The sequence below is a fragment of the Sinocyclocheilus grahami genome, unplaced genomic scaffold, assembly GCF_001515645.1.
Source record: "Sinocyclocheilus grahami isolate Dianchi unplaced genomic scaffold, SAMN03320097.WGS_v1.1 scaffold426.1, whole genome shotgun sequence".
Lineage (NCBI taxonomy): Eukaryota > Metazoa > Chordata > Actinopteri > Cypriniformes > Cyprinidae > Sinocyclocheilus > Sinocyclocheilus grahami.
In genome coordinates this window covers 887,710-910,574 of record NW_015505605.1, presented here as the reverse complement: position 1 = coordinate 910,574, position 22,865 = coordinate 887,710, and the positions used below count along the sequence as shown (strand labels likewise).

Sequence of the window (22,865 nt, the reverse complement as noted above, 5' to 3'; positions counted from 1 at the left end):
TATATTTTTTGCATTCCCATTTGCTCAAATAGCAAAAGAAAAACGCCACGATAGTGTTTTCGTGACTTTCAATAAAAGGAAAAAAATTGAGAGACTAATAACGGCAGTCAGAAGAGAGAACGATGTCAAATTTACCGTCACTCCCATAGACGCTGCATTAGAAACACCCTCGCGTGCATTTTTTTGTAATTTGATGCAAAGGTGATATAATACAAAGAATAGTGTTATAAATGTACATACATTTAAAAAAAAAAAATACAAATATGAAAAACTTTCGAGGATTTACAATGCTGATGACTGTTAAATGTATCATCACAGTCTTAAAGTTCCATAAAGTTTTTCCAAATATTGGATACAATCTTTATCAACTTGTTTTCTTTCAGTTAGCACAGTTTTTGTATTTCTTTTGAAACTGACTGATCACAGGCCTCATTCATTTGAGCTTATGTAGCATTTGGACCAATCAGACACACAATTTTTCATTAGATTTAACAAATCAATTATTCATCAGAGATAACAAATAATCACAGACCCCTCACCCAATAAACATACTGGGTGCCAGCATGTCTGGGAACGACCACAGGCCCCTGGTTACCATGGCAACCACTACACCTCAGCCAGATCAGATAAACTTTTACGACCTAAAAGTATGTAGAGAGAATCTTCCTCCCTACTCAGTTCTCTCTAAAACAGACACATACTGCTATAGGAAATTACTTCTTACATTAATTCATAGACACATTTTTCTATCATGCATATCCCCAAGTCATTGTGAATGATTACTACCTTCTTGTATATGGATTTGTGTATTGTATATGCTTTATGCATGCTTAAGATAGATCACTAGTTAATATAACCTCACCTATACCATGTTTGGTGTCTATGAGCAGTGTTGGGGAAAGTTACTTTTAAAAGTAATGCATTACAATATTGTGTTACTCCATAAAAAAGTAACTAATTACGTTACTTAGTTACTTTTTATGGAAAGTAATGCATTACGTTACTTTTGCGTTACTTTTTAAATCTGGACAGGGCTTGCTTGTTTGATTTTAAAATAAAAAAGTTCTATTTTTGGCAAATATAAAAGCCTTTTCACACCAAAAGTGAAATGAATAAGCCTCAGGCTGAAGGGAAAGTAAATTTGTGTCCGTACAGTAGAATGCAGAAGAAGAAATTTCAACACACTTCAGCAATAAAAAAAGACACACAGATGTTTGTCTAGAGTAATTTGTGCTTATTAGTACGGTTGAACTGGATCATCAAAGGTCAGAAGCAAAGACATTGGTTAATAGAATGGGATTAAATACATAAAGGATATTTGTGTTGTTTAACATTTAATTATTGCAGGTTTGCGTCATATTCTGAGTTGCATTATTTTTATTCATTTTGAGGAATACTGAATCTGTGTTTTTTTTTGTGAGTGAGATGAATTAATGCATATTCATATTTATTTTAGAACTACAGTAACATCTTCTGATTTCTCTCAACATGGGGACAGGAGAGCTGTTAACCAATAAATTGGAAAAAAAAGTAACTTGCGTTACTTATTTGAAAAAGTAACTCCGATATTCTCTTGTAAATTAAAAAGTAATGTGTTACTTTACTAGTTACTTGAAAAAAGTAATCTGATTATGTAACTCGCGTTACTTGTAATGCGTTACCCCCAACACTGTCTATGAGTTCATATTTTCATGATCTAAATGAGAGTGTATATTATATGTTGATACCTATGCAACACAGTAGTATTATAAGAATCTTGAAGATTCTTCTCTTGAACACCCAATTGAGTTTCATACGCAAAACACCATGCTAGAGACAAAAAGTCGTAAAAATTTCCCTCCAAAAGTACCATTCCTCATTGGCTCACTCAAATCCCAGAGGAGTGACCACGATAGAAGATAAAGGCCTCACATCAGTGAACCGCCTTCAGTCTGTGGTTCTGTTCATTTCTGAGAAGATGAGGATGTGAGCTAGATCTATTCCTCAAGAACCCAACCTAAGCGTGTGCCAGGCTTCGGCCTAGTCTTTCCACGTCAGGATCCTCTGACTCAAACTGGTTCTTTTTCATACTGAGATGTCAAGTAAATACTTACAGCGGATCTAAATATTTATAATTAATTATAACTAGTTATAATTAATTATTCATATTTCCCCTTTGAGCTGATTCGCTACACTTATGAACCTCAGTTTTTGATTGAACACTGCCAAAATTATTTTTGCACAAGCACAGATCAATGAGGCCTACGATCAATCAGTTCCAAAAAGGAATACAAAAAGTGCTAACTGAAAGAAATCAAATTGACAAAAAGATATACAGAATCTTGAATACAAGATTCTGTGATAATACAGCATAATGAGAGATTTACAAGCAATTTTAAAAAGGCCTGTTCATTTTGAACTGGGAAGTTGAAATACTAGATATTTGTTGAAAATCTTTACACAGTTCTATGACACGTTAAACAGTATAGAACAGAATATGGACAGAAGGAATATCCAATAAAATATGACTTACCCCACCCACATGCTCATAATGTTGGTCTAGTTTATTGAGGAGCTGCCCATTGAAGGCCCAGGAGAATGAAACCTCCAGAGCAGGGTCACATGAGATCTGGCAGGGCAGTACGATGCTCTCCCCAACAATGATCTCCATGTCCACTGGACCCTGGATGATTTGTGTGGGATCTGCTCCAAATCACACATAAGCTTGATTCATTTAAATGAAAAATAAATGTAAATATATACATACAGTATATATAAATTTTAAACCACACAATTAAAAGAGCCATATTTTCAACCAGAAAAACGTGACATTTGTGCAAACCCTGAAATCAAAGCTCCATGTACAAAAGCCAGACTGTAAGATTTAGAGCAAAAATAAAATATTTGAAAATCGGAAGCAGACAAAGGTAGGAGACTGTGTCCTTATCAATGAATGAACAACTAATCCCATGATGAAGCACTGCGATGTATTTCCACAGACTGCTATAGAGGCATATTAACAACCTTGGAGCTCACAGTAGGTCTGTCTTGAAAGGTTTATACAATATCACTAAAAACCAATTTCTCTAAGGAGGAAATGAATGTGATTTTTACTTCTATCCACTAGGTAGGACATTGCAGCTTTATCTACTGTATAAGGAAAAAGGCTTAGTAGTCTCTTGCTTGCTCTCTCTGTTTTTGATGTAGACTGATTTAATACCACAGAAGCGAAAAGATAACTAAACACACTCTTTACACACACACACACACACACACACACACACACACACACACACACTGTATAACAACGCAAACAGGGTCAATTGGATTTGACTTTTTTATAATTAGTTACAATAAATGTTCTGAAATTTTTTTTTTTATAGTGTAACGCACTTCATGAATTTCAAATGATCGAGGAAAATTCAATTTCTATACAATTGATATGACCCCTTTAATGACATGAATGTTTTTACAAGTGCCCAGTATCTTAATGCGGAATTTCAGATTCATATTCAAATCTGCTGGCGTGGAATCTGCTGTAAAAGATGGCGATGTAGTAATCTCAGCAAAACCCAGAGTGCAAATGCAGCATTCTATATTTTTCTCTCTAAATTGTGCACGCTCAACCTATAACCTACACCCTCACACACTCCATTAGTGTAATCCAGGGTAATTGCAATGCCATAAGCAGAGCGTGAAAATGGGTAATTACAACAACACACAAAAAGCCACTGTATCCCATCCCTGTTGAGTTGAGCTGAGAGAAAAAAAACCCCTGCCAGTTGGAGAGCTGAACCGCTCAACCCATCGCATTACACTATAGGAGCATGTAAGCCCCAGAAAGCAATCAAACAACTTTCCTTTCAGAATGCATCATAAAAACAGAATGAACTACATGAAACAGAAATCCTCTAATTGGCAGAACACGTTTGTATATACTCCTCTGGATGGATTTTGTTGCTTTTGCTGCTTTTTTCCTCTATTGTAAGTCACTTTGGATAAATGCACCTGCTAAATGCATAAATGTAAATGTTGTTCTGGGGTAACTGGCAGGTCAGGATAGCATATTTAACAACAAAAAAATACAATTCATGTATACAGAGTCCAAATCAAATATGGCATCACATCAGAGTTATTTTAGTACCACTGAGATACTATATATAGCTTTTTTTTAAATTAGTTTTTGCTTTTTTGTTTTAACTGTAGTTTTATTGTGTGTTTTTTAATATTATTTGTCATTATTTTTGGTTGTTTTTTAAAATATGTCTATATAGTTTTTATTGTTTTTTAGCTTTACTTATTTATTAAGTTAAAAGTAAATAGAAACGAGAAATGTAGCTTTAGAAACTAGCTGAAGTAACTTATTGAAGTAACTTAAGTAACTTATTTTTAATGGTTTTACTTTTAGTTAACTATATTAACCCTGTATCACATTAAAAACATGACATCTCATTGGTTCTTACATGTGACGTGACTGAACATAATGATGTCGTAACACAAAGACAGTGAGGTTTGATGTTATTCATACCTTTCCATATTTAATTTGGATTTTCTTCGGAAGTATCATAAACACTATGTCCTTTTTGGAGCTTGAAACTGATGGACCCCATTGCCTTCCATTGTATGGACAAAAACAGTGGAGACATTCTTCAAAATATCTTTCTTTGTGTTCCACAGAAGAAAGAATAATTTGCAATAACATGATGTAGAGTAAATGACAGAATTTTCATTTGTGGATTAAGAAGAAACTGTCATGATTTTGATTAATTGTGCAGCCGTATCAAGCACACAATTGCATGTGAAGCCTCCAGAGTTTGGAGAAAAATCACCACTTCCCACACAACATTCCCACAGCTGAACGATAGTATAAAATAACTTCTATCTGCAGCAAAAGCAAAGAGGAAGCCCAGAGCGTAATACTGTTACAGCAATCCATACCTGTGACCAGCAGTCTTCCTGTAGTGCTGGCCGTACCAAACTGGTTTCTAGCCAAGCATGCGTAGTTTCCCCCGTCCATCTTGGTCACATTTGTAATTCTAAGTGTTCCATCAGGGAGTAAAGTTATCCTAAAGGAGAGAAGCACAATCCTCTCAAATCAGATTTAAACTTGGTTAACTCATACCGGAGCTAGATTCCGAGTACAAATGTGTTTTATCTTTCGGGAACAGTAGAAATGTAGTAAGAAGAACATAATGTGTTTCTATACAATGGCACATAAATCTCTGTACTGTACACTGGACAGTCTCCATGGCTCTGTGCATGCAGCTGTCCGAGAGCCAATGAAGCTGAAGAGTGTGTGTTCACACGAAAACAAACGTAAAGCCAACGAGCTATAACAGCGGGCTGCATCACTCAATCCAACCCTTCATGACTATTTCTACAATTTTAACATACTCTTTAACAGGCTCTTAAGAAAAACAGTCCTTAATTTCTCATGCAGATGTGAAGTGCATATAATTTGAAGAGCTTTCAATTTCATTTACAGTAATTGTTATTTACCTGTAACTGCAATCTATGACTATTTAACCCTTTACAACTCTGTATAACAAGGCTCTTACACTGTTGCTGGTGATTTTTCTTGGCTGTGTGGGTGGGGGCAATTTTAGTTCTGCAATATGCAGTTATACAAGTAATTAAAAACTTTGCATCGCTGAATTAAAAGAAAAAACATTCGGCTTGTAAGCTAATCAATATATTTTAATAGAAATGGTTGTGACTTATTTTGTATAATTATATGTAGGTTCTAATTTGACATTTAGATATCCACTATCATTCAAAAGTTTGGGGTCGTTACTAATTTTTTAAAATGTTTTTGAAAAAGTGTCTTATGCTTAAGGCTGCATTTGTTTGATCAAAAATACAGTAATTTTTTTGAAATATTATTACAATTTAAAAAAGTATTTTCTATTTGAATATATTTCAAATTGTAATTTATTCAAGTGATGTAAAGCTGAATTTTCAGCATCATTACTTTCGCATCTTCAGCGTCACATGATTCTTCAGAAATTAATCTAATATTATGATCTGCTGCTCAAGAAACATTTCTTATTATTATCAATGGTTGTGCTGCTTTATATTTTTGTGGAAACTTTCACGTTTAAAAAAAAAAAAGGTTCAAAAGAGCAGCATTTATTTGAAATAGAATATTTTATGTAACAATGTTCATCCAATTTTTTGCGTCTTTGCTCAGGAAAATTATTAATTTCTTTAAAAAAATATTACTGAAACCAAAATTTTGAACAGTAGCCTATAGCCTTGAGATCTAAAGGAGTTAGCATTATATACACCCAAAAACTGCTTAGTAACGTTAATATATACTAAGGCAATGCTATTTGGATAAATCTAGTTTTCTAGCAATTTTCTAGTGTTACAAGCATTCCCGTAAATGTAAATTCTTGTATCTTGTAATAAATACAAAATTATTCTCAAGCCTTTCTCAGTGTAAAAATGTAATGGCACTATTAGTGATAGCATATATATGTATAGCAGTGTTTGATTTATGAAAAATAAATGCCTCCAGCCTTGGTTTTATATCAACAGCTATTCACAATATATCATCATCCAGAGTACCAGACAGCAAATGCTGGTAACCCAGAGCTGGAATGTTAATGTTGTAATGCACAATTCCCCGGCAATGCGCTTACAGTTAAATTGGACTTGGGCCGTCTCACCAAATGCTCTCAAAACAAACAACTGTGGCTTAATGCAAATCTATTGTTTTCCCACAGTAGTTCTGCACTCTTGACAGGATTCTCCCTATACTATTTAATCCAACTTCATTATAAAAAGAGCCAAGCTTACGATCCGCCGTGCTTTCTCAAGTGGCCTCCTACCAGGAATCATTTCATACTTGACAGACTCAACCCAAAATGCCAAGCGACCTCCTGCCGGCCCGGCCTAATGGCCTGTTTCATAATTCATGAGTGTTATGGTCAGTGAGCTACCACAATTGGCAATGCAGCTTCCTTTTGATAACTGTTCAGTTGCAGGCTGTGCACAGATATTGTGAACATAGCAGGGCTGCTGGGGTGAAGCCTTGAATGAATAGATGGTCAGAAATAAGGAATAAGAGGAATTAAGGACAAGAATACAAAGAAAAGAGAGAAAAAAGATTGTATCTGTACCTCTCTGAGCTCTGCACCGGTTCATTGCCTTTCCTCCACATGCTGATGGCTGTGGGAAAAGCCTGCGGCCTGCACTCCATGGTGACTGTGCTGCCCGTCTTGGCTTTAAGCAGAGGTCTGAGAGGGCTTCTGGAAAAGTCTGGGGGCGAGGCTGTGGAAAAACACAGGGCCAAGAGAGTCAAACTGCTGCCTCAGGCATGGATGCCCATTACTGTAAATGGACAGCAGGGCCGAAAGCAGCATTCTGTTTGTGTTTGTGTGCACTGCTGATGTAGGACCACTTTAGCATTTTCTCTTACAGTTCGATGCAAATTCTGAAGGGACTTCACTTGTATGGAATTATGCAAATCAGGTAAGAAAATTAGTGATGAATGCAGTTTGCATGGTGCAGCTCCTCATCGTGCGGGTGGTTCTGAGCACTAGGTTGTGCAAGATGCAGTTGACTACCGTAGTCTTTATTGAGACCATCCGAGAAAAAAAAAATCATACTTTTGGGATACATTTATGAAGAGTCGATTTGCAAAAACAGATAACTCTGTTTTTTAACATTCTCAAAAATTATGTTTTTTACCCTGCATTCCAATTAATATCAATCAAACTGCAGTTGGGTTGTTTTGATTAAATAATATTAGCTAAAAAAATACAGCTAACTAACACAATAAGACACAATAAAAACATAGTTCCCCTTTCATGGGAACTTCGAACTCGACTCCCATAGCAATATGGTAGAGTTGGTATTTAGTGCTCGCCATGGTTCTGGCTTGCACTCCCCTCAGCATGGCGGCGGGGGTATACCGTTCCCCCTAGCGACCCCTAGAGGACGCAGTTCGAAGTTCCCATGAAAGGGAACGTCTCGGGTTACTTATGTAACCATGGTTCCCTGAGTAGGGAACGAGACACTGCGTCCTCTAGGTTTCTTGCCATGCTGCGGACGCAAGCTTCAGACGAAGAAGTGAATGATGTGTAGCTCCCGGCACCGATTTATACTGTAGTCGCACCGGTAGTGACGTCATGGCTGTCGCCGGCCAACGAGTTGGTGTTTTTTCAATGTATGCTTCAGATACGAGTCACGACGAGGCGTTCCCCATAGCGACCCCTAGAGGACGCAGTGTCTCGTTCCCTACTGAGGGAACCATGGTTACATAAGTAACCCGAGACGTTATCTTTTTTCCAAATAAACTGTTCATATATAAAATATATATAAAATCATACTTTTGGGATATATATATATGCCTACACACACACACACACACATACACATAACAAGAAGAAAGATCGATAGAATAGAAAAAGAATAGAGAAAGCTAGTGTATTTTGCGTTAATGTGTCTTCTTGAAGTGGTATTCAATTAATGTGTTTTTAACTGAGCTAATTTGGTATATCTGATGATGTCATGATCAACAGAAAATGAAAAAAAAGAAAATATATGTATATACAGTGGGTACGGAAAGTATTCAGACCCCCTTAAATTTTTCACTCTTTGTTATATTGCAGCCATTTGCTAAAATCATTTAAGTTCATTTTTTTTCCTCATTAATGTAACTTGTTGGGTCTTTCCCAAAAAGACTCATGGCTGTATTAGATCAAAAGGGTGCTTCTACTAAATACTGAGCAAAGGGTCTGAATACTTAGGACCATGTGATATTTCAGTTTTTCTTTTTTAATAAATCTGCAAAAATGTCAACAATTCTGTGTTTTTCTGTCAATATGGGGTGCTGTGTGTACATTAATGAGGAAAAAAGCTTAACTTGAATGATTTTAGCAAATGGCTGCAATATTGTTAAGAGTGAAAATTTTAAGGGGGTCTGAATACTTTCCGTACCCACTGTATATGTCACGCTGCTGCTGCTACTGTGAAGGAGCGAGGAGCAGAGGAGTGAGGAGACGTAGGGGAATCCGTGAAGAAAGTCTTTATTTACAAAAAGGAATGCACACGTAGCACAGGGGATTGATGAACAATATCGGACAAGTAACAACGGGCAGAACACCCTTTATATACAGAACTTACGAGAGAACTAACTAACGCCTCTAGGGACAGGCTTACATGGGGCAGACAGCCTCCAGGGCGGTACGCGTTCCGGGACCCATGGCGGATCAGAGAGCTCAGGGGACCATGGCGGAGCGGCAGACTAGGGAGCCATGGAGGAGCAGGCAGACTAGGGAGCCATGGCGGAGCAGGCAGACTAGGGAGCCATGGCGGAGCAGAAGGCAGTTCAGGAGGCCATGGCGAAGCAGACAGTTCAGGGGGCCTCTATGGCCGGCTCCCTATAATGTCCCCCCCCCCCCAAAAGAAAATCCTTGGGGAAAATATCGGCCCCTGAGGCCCTCCGTGGGCCTGACTCGGGAACTGTGGCCTTCCCTGGGCTTGACGTGGGAACAGGAGCCCTCTTCTGGTTCTGTATCGGGGCAGACGCTCTCCAGACACCGGAGGATCCCTTCCCTCCAGCTTAGTCCAGTGGTGTCTGGGAGGTCAACGGGGCGGTAGTAATTTGCCCCGATCCAGAACAGAGAGTTAAGAGTGGTGTCGTCGAGCGCCGTCTTACAGGCGAACTCCACCAATGGAAGATCCTTGCGGGTTAGGGCGGCGAATTGCGCTGCGATCTCCATTATCGCGGGGTGGGGGGGAATGGAAAACTAAATATTTTCAAAAAGGAAACAAAAATGAGGAGAAGGGACTAAAACCTTACTGTTTTAGGTCCGGTATTCTGTCACGCTGCTGCTGCTACTGTGAAGCTGCGAGGAGCAAAGGAGTGAGGAGACGTAGGGGAATCCGTGAAGAAAATCTTTATTTACAAAAAGGAATGCACACGTAGCACAGGGGATTGATGAACAATACTGGACAGGAAACAAGGGGAAGAACACACTTTATATACAGAATGAACAAGGGACTAAACGAGGGACACCTGAAACCTATAAACATATTTAACACGAGGGAGAAACTAGGTCACAGGGGGGAACATGGAACACACAACAGTCCATGGGCGTGACAATATATCTATAGGCCTATATATATATATATATATATATAAACAGTTTAACAAATTAATAAATATTAACTCTTTTCTACATTCATAACAATAAGAAATATTAGATGAGCAACCAATTTTAGAATGAAAATTCAGTTTCTATATCACAGAAAACAAATTACATTGTAAAATATCTCAAAAAAGTAAACCATTATTTTAAATTGTAAAATATTTCACAATATTACTGTTTTACTGTATTATTGATCCAGGGTTAATACAGTTAACTTAAACTAAACCTATTAAAAACATTTTCATTACTTTAAATAAAATAAGCGTTGACTGAAATAAAATATAAAAAATAGACTTATTTAATTACAATTAGTTTCCAAGACAACATTTCTCATTTTCATTTAGCTTAACTTGTACTAAATAATTATGGGTAACACTTTACTTGAAGGGGTGTGCATAAGACTGACATGACACCTTCATAATCATGACATGACACATGTCATGAATATGAAGGAGGTTTTATGCATGTTTATGACAACTGTCATTAAGTGTCATTCGCTCAGTTATGTCATTTTTAATGCAAATATGACATTATTTGACCTAACCCTACCCCTACCCTTACCCCTAACCATAGCCCATAACAAAGACATCTCAAACAATGTCAGCTTTGCACTAAAAATTACATAACTGAGCAAATGACACTTAATGACAGTTGTCATAAACATGCATAAAAAACCTTCATATTCATGATATGTGTCATGTCATAATTATGTAGGTGTCATGTCATGATTATGAAGGTGTCATGTCAGTCTTATGCACACCCCTTCAAGTAAAGTGTAACCTAATTATGTACTAAAATAATTAATTTAAATTTTAAATGACAAAAAAAACTACATAGACATACTTAAAAACATCAAAAACTAATACCAAAATTAACACAAAAGCAGAAAATACAAAAGTAAAAGCTAAGTCGAAATATAAAAAAAACTATAATATTACCTCAATGATACTGAAATAACACTGGTTTGGTCAAATAAATTCAGCCTTGGTAAGTATAAGTGATTTCTTTCTAAACCAAAAAAAATAAAAAAATCTTACCGACCCCAAACTTTTGAAATTATTAGATTTTTTCTGTCCTTCTATAAAAAGTTAAATAAAACAACAACAACAACAAGAAGTAATTTTTGAATAAGCTATCCCTTTAAAAAACATTTTATCTATGTTTAAGGATGACTGATATTACACAGTCAGATGACACAAGTGTTTATATAAGTTGTCCAGCTTTTAAAGTAGCCCTTATATGAAAGACATTTTCCGATAGCGATGACGCAATGCTAAAAGACCAGCACTAATTGGGTCTAATGTGTCTCCTCTGCCGAGAAGCAGCGTTTATCCAATGCTGTGAATGGGAAAGCTGCTTATGCACTGTCATAGTGAACACGCTGTGGCCTAAAGCATTGTTAAATAGCATCTCTATTACCTAATTAGCCCATGGAGGGTTGCTGGCTCCTACACAAACATCATTAGACAAGACCAGTGAAGGAATTGGCTACAGTCAGAAAGCAGAGGTGTCCTTAATGACCTCTACCCACTTTCCAACATTTCTCTCTCTCTCTCTCTCTCTCTCTCTCTCTCCATCTCTGTATGAACCGATGACAAAGATCTTTCTCTGGTCTTTGTCACTGTCTACTCAAAGTTTTTTCCACCAGTGAACCCCTCAGTTGTGGCTTTGTCATGTTGTCAACACAGCGGCCACAGTTCCTCATCTCCCACCAGCCAATCAATAGTGGATTAACATTACTGAAAGTCACAGTGCCACGCCACCCCACTCTAAATGTTGCAAAATCAATGTTCTTATGGGAAATGTTGAAAAGAGGGCAGCTCCTTGGTGTGTGAGCCCATTTCAAGAGTTTATTTGCCTGTAAAAACCTCAGCGCACGTCAGTGGATGAGAGCGGTGTTCTGATATTCATAATCAGTCACACTGCAGTCTGAACCTTTATTTGCAAACTGCACTAGTCACTTCTTTGTAGTGCCAATTGAACCAGTGACTTAAGGGCCTTTCGCACCGCAGGAACCTTTTCATAGTACCGGAACTAATTGTGGAACTACCCACTTTTTGGCGTGTTCACACCGCCGGAACTGGGAGCGATTTTAGACTGCCTTTTTCGAGAAACAAATTCTCAAGCAAATTCAAAGGGGAAATCAGGAGCAGGGTCTAACCAGCACAACTGGTACTAATCGTGACATAAGTAGACACTGATTGGCCAAATGCGTACGAAAACACCCTCACCCGCCATGATTTAAAACACTGTTTAAACATACTGTAAACATGTCAACTTATTTCGCAAGTATGGAGGACAGCGATAGATGGACGGACGCTGAAGTGCAGGCACTTGTAGCAAATGTAGCACTGCCAGTTGTTGTTGGAGATTCTTAGTCCTCCTTTCCGTTCTTTCAATCGCTTTACGTATACGTCGACTTTCCATGTCCATTATTGTGAAAACCACGAGACACAACAAACACACAGCTCCGATCACAGCGTTCTCCATCCTCCTGTTGTTAATGTTGTTCTTCTTTGTTTCTGTTGTTGAACACCACGCACAAATGACGACGCTGTTGACCGGCTTACGTCACTTCCTAGTACACACTCTCGGTGCAAATGCACTCCCCATGGTACTGGGAAATAGTTTGCGCAAAATCGTCCTAGTACTTTAGTACCGTACATTTAGTTCTGGAACTAAAGTGGTGCGAAAGGGCCTTTAGAGCTACATTTAAAAGTACTGACTCAAAGTCTACTCACCATCATTTTTATTTAAAAAGAAGAAGAAAAAAACCTCAATCACATTGTAAAAGTATGTAAAAAAGGAAAAAGGTGCTCTAGTCTTAGCTTAATCTGTCTACTCTAGTCTTAAATAGGTAACTGACACCTAAATGCTATTATAAGAGTTCTCAATGTTACTTCTTAAAAGCTTGCAAATTAAGTATTGCTTTGTTTACATTTATTTCCCCGCAAATGAGAAATGTGTGTTTCAATTACAATAGTACGATAAACAACAATAGTATGAAAAAAAAATAAAAATCACAATTTATTACTGGAAGTTTCATGATGAAATATAAATAAAATAAAAATTGTGTTATTTCAATATTTTTCCAAATGTTAATATTTTTAATATTTCTCCAACTGATTTACCTACATTAAAATAAATATACATAAAAATACATACAAATATTTAGAATAATATATAAATGCATCATAATAGCATTAGATCTGCCGGTCTTAATTCACTCTATCTACTCATAGGAAACCAACACTTAAACATTATTATGATGTTATTTACATTACTTTTTAGAAGCTGGTATCATTTTTTAATATTATTGAATTGAATTATTGTCATTGCATTTAAAATACAATGAGATTTTGTATGCTCTTCCAACACAAAATACTAACATAAATACAAACACAAACAATAAATAGAATTACACTAATGCTTGGTGTATATTGCACAAATAATAATACATAAATAAATACATAAATGGAATGATACTCGTAATAAATTATGACAAATTAGACATTATGTATGTTGATTGAGAGTGGGGATGGCCTTAGGATAAAAACTGTTCATAAATCTGGAAGTCCGTGCTTTGATTGACCTGAAACGTCTTCCTTATTTATGTTATTATTATTAATAATATCATATTTTGTAAATGAAAAATGCATAGTAAACATAATGGAATGCTTATACAGCCATTCAAACAGTCTCTTTCATTGTTGAAACACCAGTATGAAAAAAAATTTTTTTTCTCATATTTATTTTAATTAAATTTATTGCAGGCAACTGAATGGCAGTCAAAACAACAAAAAAACTATAAAATAGCTTGTGATTTTAGTTCCTAGAAAGATTAAAAAAAATGTATACTGCACATGCAAAACGGCAACCAAAAAGCAGTGTAATGAAATGTTGTAGAAATGTTTTGTGTTTGCTGGAATTGTGCTGCAGAGTGAACAAAGGCACAAGATAACTGGAAATGAGAAGGGTACAGCTTCTCTTACCTAACACCACCAATTCGGCACCAAAATAAATGATTCCATGTTTGTTCTCAGCGACACATTGATACATGCCAGCATCTGAGAGGTTTACGGAGCTGATTGTCAGGGCTCCGTTCTCTATCTGGATCCTGTCCTGTAAAACAGAGGAACAGCAATGAAGATAATTTTTAAATAGCTGTGCATTCAACTCAAACAACAGTGGCAGAGTTTTAGGCATTATATAATCAATACAACTTTGTCATATACATATAACAGAGCTCCCCTGCTGAGGTTTGACCCAAGCATCTTTGCACTACCATCCCAGTCTTTTTACGACTACACCATTGCTTGAATTTTACCTCGGCTGCCAGGAGTTCTCCATTCTTCAGCCAGCTGTATGAAGGCTTGGGCTTCCCATTGGCCTTACACTCCCAGAACAATCTCTCTTCGATTGACAAAGCATTGTCTCGCATCGTCTGAACCCACTGAGGCTTTGCTGAAGAGACAAAAGTCAATCATTTTTATGAATTAATTCATTAGAATTCATTCTTTATGTATTATTTGTAAGTTTTTGAATCACAAAGATGTTTTTCTGGTCTTTGTGAAGATATTTTTTTATGGTCTTTGTTCTCAGTTGTGATCATGTTGTCAACAGAACGGCCACAGTTTCTCATCTCAGTATTTTTCAAATTGTATGCTCACCAAGGCTGCATTTATTTGATCATAAATACAGTAAAAACGTCCCAGGTTACGTATTGTAGCGAATCAGCTCATGGGGAAATATGAATAATTAACCATAACTAGTTATAATTAACTATTCATATTTTAGATCCACTGTAGATATTTAGCTGACCACTCAGGGTCAACCGTCTTGTCAATTCTAAGAACGTTAATTTCCTGGTTAAAGGAAATAACTTTCTTACTGTACAATTCTATAAGTTTGTAACGTAAATCTGCATGATTATTGACTCCGGTTATGAGTAAACAATGAACACGTCAAGTGTGATACAAGTAAGGTTTTATTAACTACATAAACACTTAAACTAGTCTAACATACTACATAAACACATTAAGCCGGTCTAACATACACATACACACACACATACAGTTGGTATAGGAAAGGGTTAAAGTTTAACTCAGCATAGAAAGAAGCATAAAGAATGGATTTTATGGAACACTTTGCATGTATATTCAACAGATCAAAGCCTTCAGGGATACGTCAGATACTGAGTTCAAACACACCTTTGTAAAAAGGTGTAACTGATACTTAATGTATCAATTAATAAGACTAAGTTTGAAACTTAGCGAGTCTCGGCGGTCTGAAAGAGATTCCTGATGCAAATCTTAAAGCTTCCCGTAGATCTTTGCAGAATTCGGGTCGATGAAAAGAACCAGTTTGAGTCAGAGTCACTTGATGAATGAAAAGGACTAGGCCGGAGCCTGACACGAGCTTTGGTATCCTGGAGCGTTTCTCACATCTTCATCTTAGCATCTCACTGAACCACCGAACAGGGCGGGTCACATGGAGTGTGGCCTTTAAAGCCTGCAGAGATTCACGCCTCTCAAGATGGGTTTGTCCAATGAGGAAGGCTGAAATCCCAAGCGGGAGGTTGGAAATACTGAGGATTTTTATGACTCTTTGTCTGTAAGCATGGTATTTTGCATATGTAATTCGCTGGAGTATTGAGGCACAAATTAGTACCGATTCTTAGAACATCAATATGTTGCAGAAGTATCAGCATGTAATATGCACTCTCAGTTAGATCATCCGAAGACGAATTCATAGATACTAGACATGGTAGAGTTACTTATATGAATGAGTGGTTTATCGTAAGCACGAATAAAAATAGTCTATAATACAACAGATTAAATACAACACAGCAATAATATACACAATGGCCTGAAGAAAATGGGTGTTCATTCAAAGAAGGTTTTCCTATGAATTAATTAGTAGAAAAGTCCATTTCTCCTGTGCATTTGTGTCCCTTTGTTTCTGGAGAAAGCAGAATGAGAGCCGGCTCGCATTCCACAAGGTTGTAAATGTATCGGGTTACGAAGCAAGCTCTAGTAGGGATGCCGGAAGTATGGCCTTTGCGTCGGAAACGCTAGGGGAACGAGATGTCCACGCCCCCAGACTTGCAAATCCCTGCGTAGTGTGGAAGAGCACAGCTATGGCAAGAGAATAGAGGGGCCTGGAGTGGCTCACAAATCTAGGTCATAGAACCTGACGAACGTGAGGGGCATAAACCATCCTGCAGCGTTGCAGATGTCCTGCATAGGAACTCCTGCCAGAAAGGCCTTGGAGGCCGCCACACTTCTTGTTGAGTGAGCCTTGACCCCCAATGGTGAGGGGAGATCAGGGGACTCATAGGCAACCGTAATGGCATTCACTATCCACCGACTGAGGGTCTGCTTGGAAGCAGGATGACCTCTCTTAGGGGGACCATAGCACACAAGCAGTTGGTCCCCCTTCCTCCACAGGGCAGCTCTGTGGACGTATGCATCCAGTGCTCGCACTGGACACATACAATTAAGCCTCTGCTGGTCGGGCTCCCAAAAGGGAGGAGGATTAAAAGCCTGGAGGTTCTTTCAATCTGTCACAGCGTTCTCCATCCTAGGGACATACCCCGCCCGAGGGTACAAAAAAGCTTTGGCCAGACCGGGCGCAAAGTCGAGATAGGAAGGAGCCACAGAAAGGGCCTGCAGATCCCCAACTCTCTTTAGAGAAGATATAGCTAAGAGAAACACAGTCTTTAACGTAAGAAGACGATCTGATATCTCCTCAATAGGCTCAAAAGGAGGCCTACAGAGAGCATCTAACACCACAGCAAGGTCCCAAGGAGGGACACGAGATCGTATCTGAGGCCTCAGCCTCATCACACCACGGAGGAAACGTGTAACCAGGGGGTCCTTGCCCACTGAGTGACCATCAAGAGGGGCGTGGTAGGCCGCTATAGCTGCCACATAGACCTTCAGGTTGGAGTGGGTTAACCCCGCGGAGAAATGGGCCTGCAAGTACTCCAGCACTGTACCAATCGGGCAGTTAACTGGGTCAAGCTGGCGGTGTCCGCACCATGAAGTGAAGAGCCTCCACTTCAGGGCGTACAGTTTCCTCGTTGAGGGAGCTCTGGATTGGAGGATGGTCTCAACAACCTTGGTTGAGAGACCAGAGGCTATGAGTTGGGCCCCCTCAGGGGCCACAACCACAGCTTCCACAACTCTGGGCGGGGGTGAAAGATCATACCCTCCGCCTGTGAGAGGAGATCCCTCCTGATGGGAATCTCCCATGGAGTGCCGTTGAGGAGAGAAATCAGGTCCGATAACCATACCCGACGCACTATCTCTAGAATTCCCGAAGCCTCGGCCAAGTCTGTACCATAGCATCCAGCCCCAGTGGAGCTGGATGAGTCAGAGAGAACCAGAGGGGACATTGCGATGTCATCTGAGTTGCAAACAAGTCCACCCGAGCCTGGCCAAAAACTCTCCATATCTGCTTCACCACCTCCATTCCCCGGGCCTCGGCCCCTGCCTCGACAGGATGTCTGCTCCCATATTGAGATGCCCAGGAATATGCACTGCCCTCAGCGAGAGGAGCTTGCCCTGGGACCACACAAGAGGTATCACGTTGGACGCCGCTGCCATCAGACCCAGCAGCTTTTGAAACTGCTTGACAGTGAGTGATCGGCCTTCTCTGACTCCCATGACTGTAGTGAGGATCGACTCGATCCGAGCAGGAGACAAACGTGCCTGCATCGTGGTCGAATCCCACACCACACCCAGATAAGTGGTCCTCTGTAATGGAAAAAGCACACCTTTCTTGGTGTTTAGTCTTAACCCAACTTTCCCATATGAGCGAGAACGACATCTCGATGCCGAACCGCCATCTGCCCTGATTGAGCTAAAATCAACCAATCATCGATGTAATTGAGTATGGGGACGCCCTGGAGTCGCAGAGGAGCTATAGGACGGCAATGGAGAAACCGCTGGAATGCCGCCGCCTGTTTACGAGCCTCCTGGTATCTGTCGACGACAGAATCGACGGCGTCGCTGAACAGACCAGAAGGCGCAAGCGGGGCATCCATAAGGCAGACCATAAATGCCTCTCCGCTGCCACCAGAGCTGCCATGGACCGCCCAATAGCACGGGCAGTCTCCTTGGTGGTGTGAAGAGCTAAATCAGGGGTTCTCCTTAGTTCTAAGATATCATCTGCTTTAACTTGCTCGCCTTCATCTAGCTCTTTTAGCAGGTCGGCTTGGTACACCTGTAACACTGACATAGTGTGCAGACACGCACCAGCCTGACCCACTGCCGAGTACCCCTTGCCCACCAGCGCTGAAGTGGTTCGCAGTGGCTTAGAGGGCAAGACCGGAGCTTTCAGAGAAGACGCCGTGCCGGGTGACAGATAGCTTGCAAGCGTCTGCTCTACCCGGGGCATCGCCCTGTAACCGCATTCACTCAACCCCGCTACATTTCCATAGTAATCAGAGGCGGGGACGAATAAGCGTGCCGAGAATGGTTTCTTCCACGATCTCAACACCTCGGTGTGGATAAATAAAAAGTAAAAGAAAACAGCATTAATATTATTAAAAATTATTTGTGATATTATAAATGCCAGTCACTTTCATCGGTTTAATGTGTCCTTGCTGAATAAAGTAAAAATAAAACTTTTAAACTGTAGTGTGTAATCATCACATTCTTGACTGATAGGTTGACGCTGGATATTTTTAAGTTCTACATGTTAGTTAATGTCTTAAGAAAACATTAGTTATGAAAAAGAAAACAACAAAAAACAAAGCTATTCTACGACTGCTTTAACTAAAATTTTTCTCTGCATTTCTCCTCTTTTCAAGCTTGCCTCCTTGTTGTCTAATAAACACAGCATTGTGTATTACGATTATTGTTGGCTCTTTGACAAATTGCTTTGTTCATCTTTTGTAACTCACTTTGGATAAAAGCCTCTGTTAAATGCATAAATAAATATAGTGTCACGTCTTCCAATCTTAATGAAAACATAATTAAGGCAAGCCCTGTTAACATTGATTGCTTAGTTATTTCTATACTTATTGTATTTCTAAATTAATTATTTTCTTACGATGAAGACTTACAGTTGAGGGCCATATATAGGGACTAGAAAATCAGAGAGACTTGGGCTTGTGCTCTTGTAACATGCTAGCAGTTACAAAAAACCTCCAACTGTACAATGATTTTAGGGTTTGGCTTTGCTGAAACATGGCCACTCTTTTATCCGATTAATTGGAAGCACAAGATGTCAATAAGCACTTGATCTATCCGTCTTCCTGCCGATTGAAAAGGTGACAGGTTTCCATTCATGTCCCCGATCCTGTCTAGATTCATGATTGAACAGTCAAGCACGGTTCTATAATGTAACTCTCTCTCCTCATGTTCTGCATTGTTGATTTCCACCAATCACACAAGATCTGTGCAAGCATGCCTATAGATGAATCATCAATCACCATTCCCGCTAATGGAGCTTGCAGGTTTTGTGGCAACTAAGCACTTAACTAATCGATCGGAGTCACGTACTGATTGACTCATCAAGAAAACTGATCAGCTCTGGTTTCCCAGGAATTAATTAAACCCAAACATCTATGAAACACAAGAGCTGACCAACCTCGCAACTGCTATCAGTTCTTCTTTTCTACGCTCTGGCCTTTTTCAAAGTGCTTGGCATACTGCATTATACAAGGACGCTTGCTCTCTGACAGCGCTGGGAAGAAAAGCTTTCATGTTTTTGTATTGTTTGTGGAGGCCAGGTCTTTTCAGAAGAAGGTTAGAGTTGCACCTGCCCCTCTAACCTTCTCAATAAGTCATACACAAACCTTGGGAATGAACGAACTCGCATTCACAATAACAGCATTTCATCTGGGAACTTAGAAGTGGTGGTGGGTACACAAATGTGAGTGGAAGGAGCACCTTTGAAATCCCAGCTGTCTAATGCAATAGCGCTGTGCTGATTTGCGCTACAGTTTTGTTTGCATTGTATTTCACTAATGGGTTCCTTGCGCGACCCCTAGAGGACGCAGTGTCTCGTTCCCCTCAGGGAACCATGGTTACATAAGTAACCCGAGACGTTTTCTTATTTGTATTATATATCCATTAATTTGAATCAATAACAACTCATGTGAAAGATATTAAGTAGCTGTTCTGCTATCAATTATAATGAGAAACATGTGCTATTTTTGTCTTGCTATTCAATAATTTCTAAGCACGCTATGGCTGGTAATTCTGCACATAGTCAGTGATCTCCACATCATTAGGTAGAGGCCTGTTCTTCTTGTTATTGTGTTGATGGAAAATGACAGAGCCAAGGAGGTAATGATTCTCACATGCTTGCTTTTAGTGCCTAATAGTCCTTTGAGTCATGTCTCGCCTCCAAAAATGGGCTCACAAGTGCTTAAGTTCCAGATAGACCTGCAATTTGTCCATATTTAAGCGATATCCCTTTGAGCCAGACTTTGGTGTCAGGTTTGGAACAGAAGCTTTATCTTATAAGGCAAAATAATTAATAAATTGGAGATTGAAATGGCAAAGATAATAAGAGCTGACCTAATTGCAGCGTCTGAATTGCTATAATGAGCAGCATTATTAACTAAAATACAATGAACAGGGAAGTCGTGGCCTAATGGTTAGAGAGTCGGACTCATAACCCAAAAGGTTGTGGGTTCGAGTCTTGTACCAGCAGGGATTGTAGGTGGGGGGAGTGTATGTACAGTGCTCTCTTCCACCTTCAATACCACGACTGAGGTGCCCTTGAGCAAGGCACCGAACCCCCAACTGCTCCCCGGGCGCCGCAGCATAAATAAACTGCTCCGGGTGTGTGTTCACTGTGTGTGTGTTCACTGCTGTGTGTGTGCACTTTGGATGGGTTAAATGCAGAGCACTAATTCCTAGTATGGGTCACCATACTTGGCCACATGTCACGTCACTCACTCACATGATAATGAATAACACACCAGAGGTGATATAATGATTCTATCTATCTATCTATCTATCTATCTATCTATCTATCTATCTATCTATCTATCTATCTATCTATCTATCTATCTATCTATCTATCTATTTTATAAAGCAAATATCTATCCATCCATCTTAAAGCAAATATCTATCCATACATCATAAAGCAAATATCTATCATCCCTCATAAAGCAAATATCTATCTATTTAATATAAAGCAAATATCTATCCATCCATCCATCCATCCATCCATCATAAAGCAAATTTCCATCCATCCATCATAAAGCAAATATCTATCTATCAATTTTATAAAGCAAATATATATCCATACATCATAAAGCAAACATCTATCCATTATAAAGCAAATATCTATCCATCTATCCATTATAAAGCAAATATCTATCCATTATAATGCAAATATCTATCCATCCATCTATCCATCATAAAGCAAATATCCATCCATCCATTTATCCATCCATCATAAAGCAAGTATCCATCCATCCATCCATTATAAAGCAAATATCCATCCATCCATCTATTCATACATCCATCCATCTATCCATCCATCATAAAGCAAATATCCATCCATCCATCCATCTATCCATCATAAAGCAAATCTATCTGTCTGTCTGTCTGTCTGTCTGTCTGTCTACCTATCTATCATCTATGATTTGGCTCTATAAAACGGTAACTTCTGCCATTTGACACCTTTCTGGATCAACGAAAGTGTCTCAAATTAGCATTTAGCACTGCTGAGTCTTGGCACGATGCAACATCACGCTGCCAAATCCATTATGTGAGCTCCATTTATTTTGGTCTTTACTATGCGGTTATAGAAACTATAAGAAAGTCCAGACAGGGCAGAAAGTAATCAGAAAGCAATTCACTGCAATTGAGAAATGACTGAACTGGCAGGGTTCCTCATGGTAAACGCTGACAAGAATTTGAATCGTTATGACAACAATAATATCCATTAAGTTCGTTTTAAATTATTAGCAAGCATTAATTTCAATGACAGAGAAAACGATATGGCAAAGACGACCGGCTTCTGTAAATCCTACTAATATCCAGTCATTGTGTAACAGTACTTTGGAATAATGTCACAAATGCAAACAAAATAAAATCAAACAATGAATAAAACAATCATGTGTATCTAATTGTGTACAACAGCGCCACTTACACAATGTACAATTTTTTTCAGTTACAGAATGTTTCTGGCAACTCATTACCACACTTTCAGAGCAATTTTTACAGTAGTATTTGTACAGTGTCAAAGGAAGATTAAACCATTTATTTGATTAGGTAAATCACAATGCAGTGGAAAACGTCTCAGGTTACGTATGTAACCTTAGTTCCTCGAGGGAACGAGACACTGCGTCGGAAACGCTAGGGGAACGCCCTTCAGCGTGACGGGCTCTGAACCTCATGTGTAATCAGACCAATAGATGGGCGAGACGTCACGGGCGGGTGATGTAATGACCAGGCAGCTATAAAAGCACGTGCGGTGAGACCAGCGTCAGCTTCTAGGAATGAAGCAAGCGCTGGCAGGGATGCCGGAAGTATGGCACAGAGATGCAGCATCTCGTTCCCTCGAGGAACTAGGGTTACATACGTAATCTGAGACGTTCCTCTTCAGGAACTCGAGCTGCATCGGAAATGCTAGGGGAACGCGACTGCCCACGCCGCCAGACTTCTAAGTCTCTGCCTAGTGTGGAAGACTGCACAGCTAGGGCGAGAGAACAGAAGAGCCAGGAGTGGCTCGCATGTCTAGGTCATAGAACCT

At 39.2% G+C, this 22,865-nt stretch overlaps 1 protein-coding gene across 1 annotated transcript in view; it reads right to left on the bottom strand.

The window, feature by feature from the left end:
* LOC107551499 (contactin-3-like) overlaps positions 1–22,865 on the bottom strand; it is a 105,077-nt gene that overhangs the window by 11,992 nt on the left and 70,220 nt on the right. The window contains exons 9-13 of the mRNA XM_016233116.1: positions 14,467–14,603; positions 14,132–14,261; positions 7,104–7,254; positions 4,918–5,045; positions 2,513–2,682 (exon numbers count right to left, since the gene is read on the bottom strand). Of these exons, the coding sequence (XP_016088602.1) occupies positions 2,513–2,682; positions 4,918–5,045; positions 7,104–7,254; positions 14,132–14,261; positions 14,467–14,603 (716 nt within the window). The remainder of the gene's footprint in view (positions 1–2,512; positions 2,683–4,917; positions 5,046–7,103; positions 7,255–14,131; positions 14,262–14,466; positions 14,604–22,865) is intronic.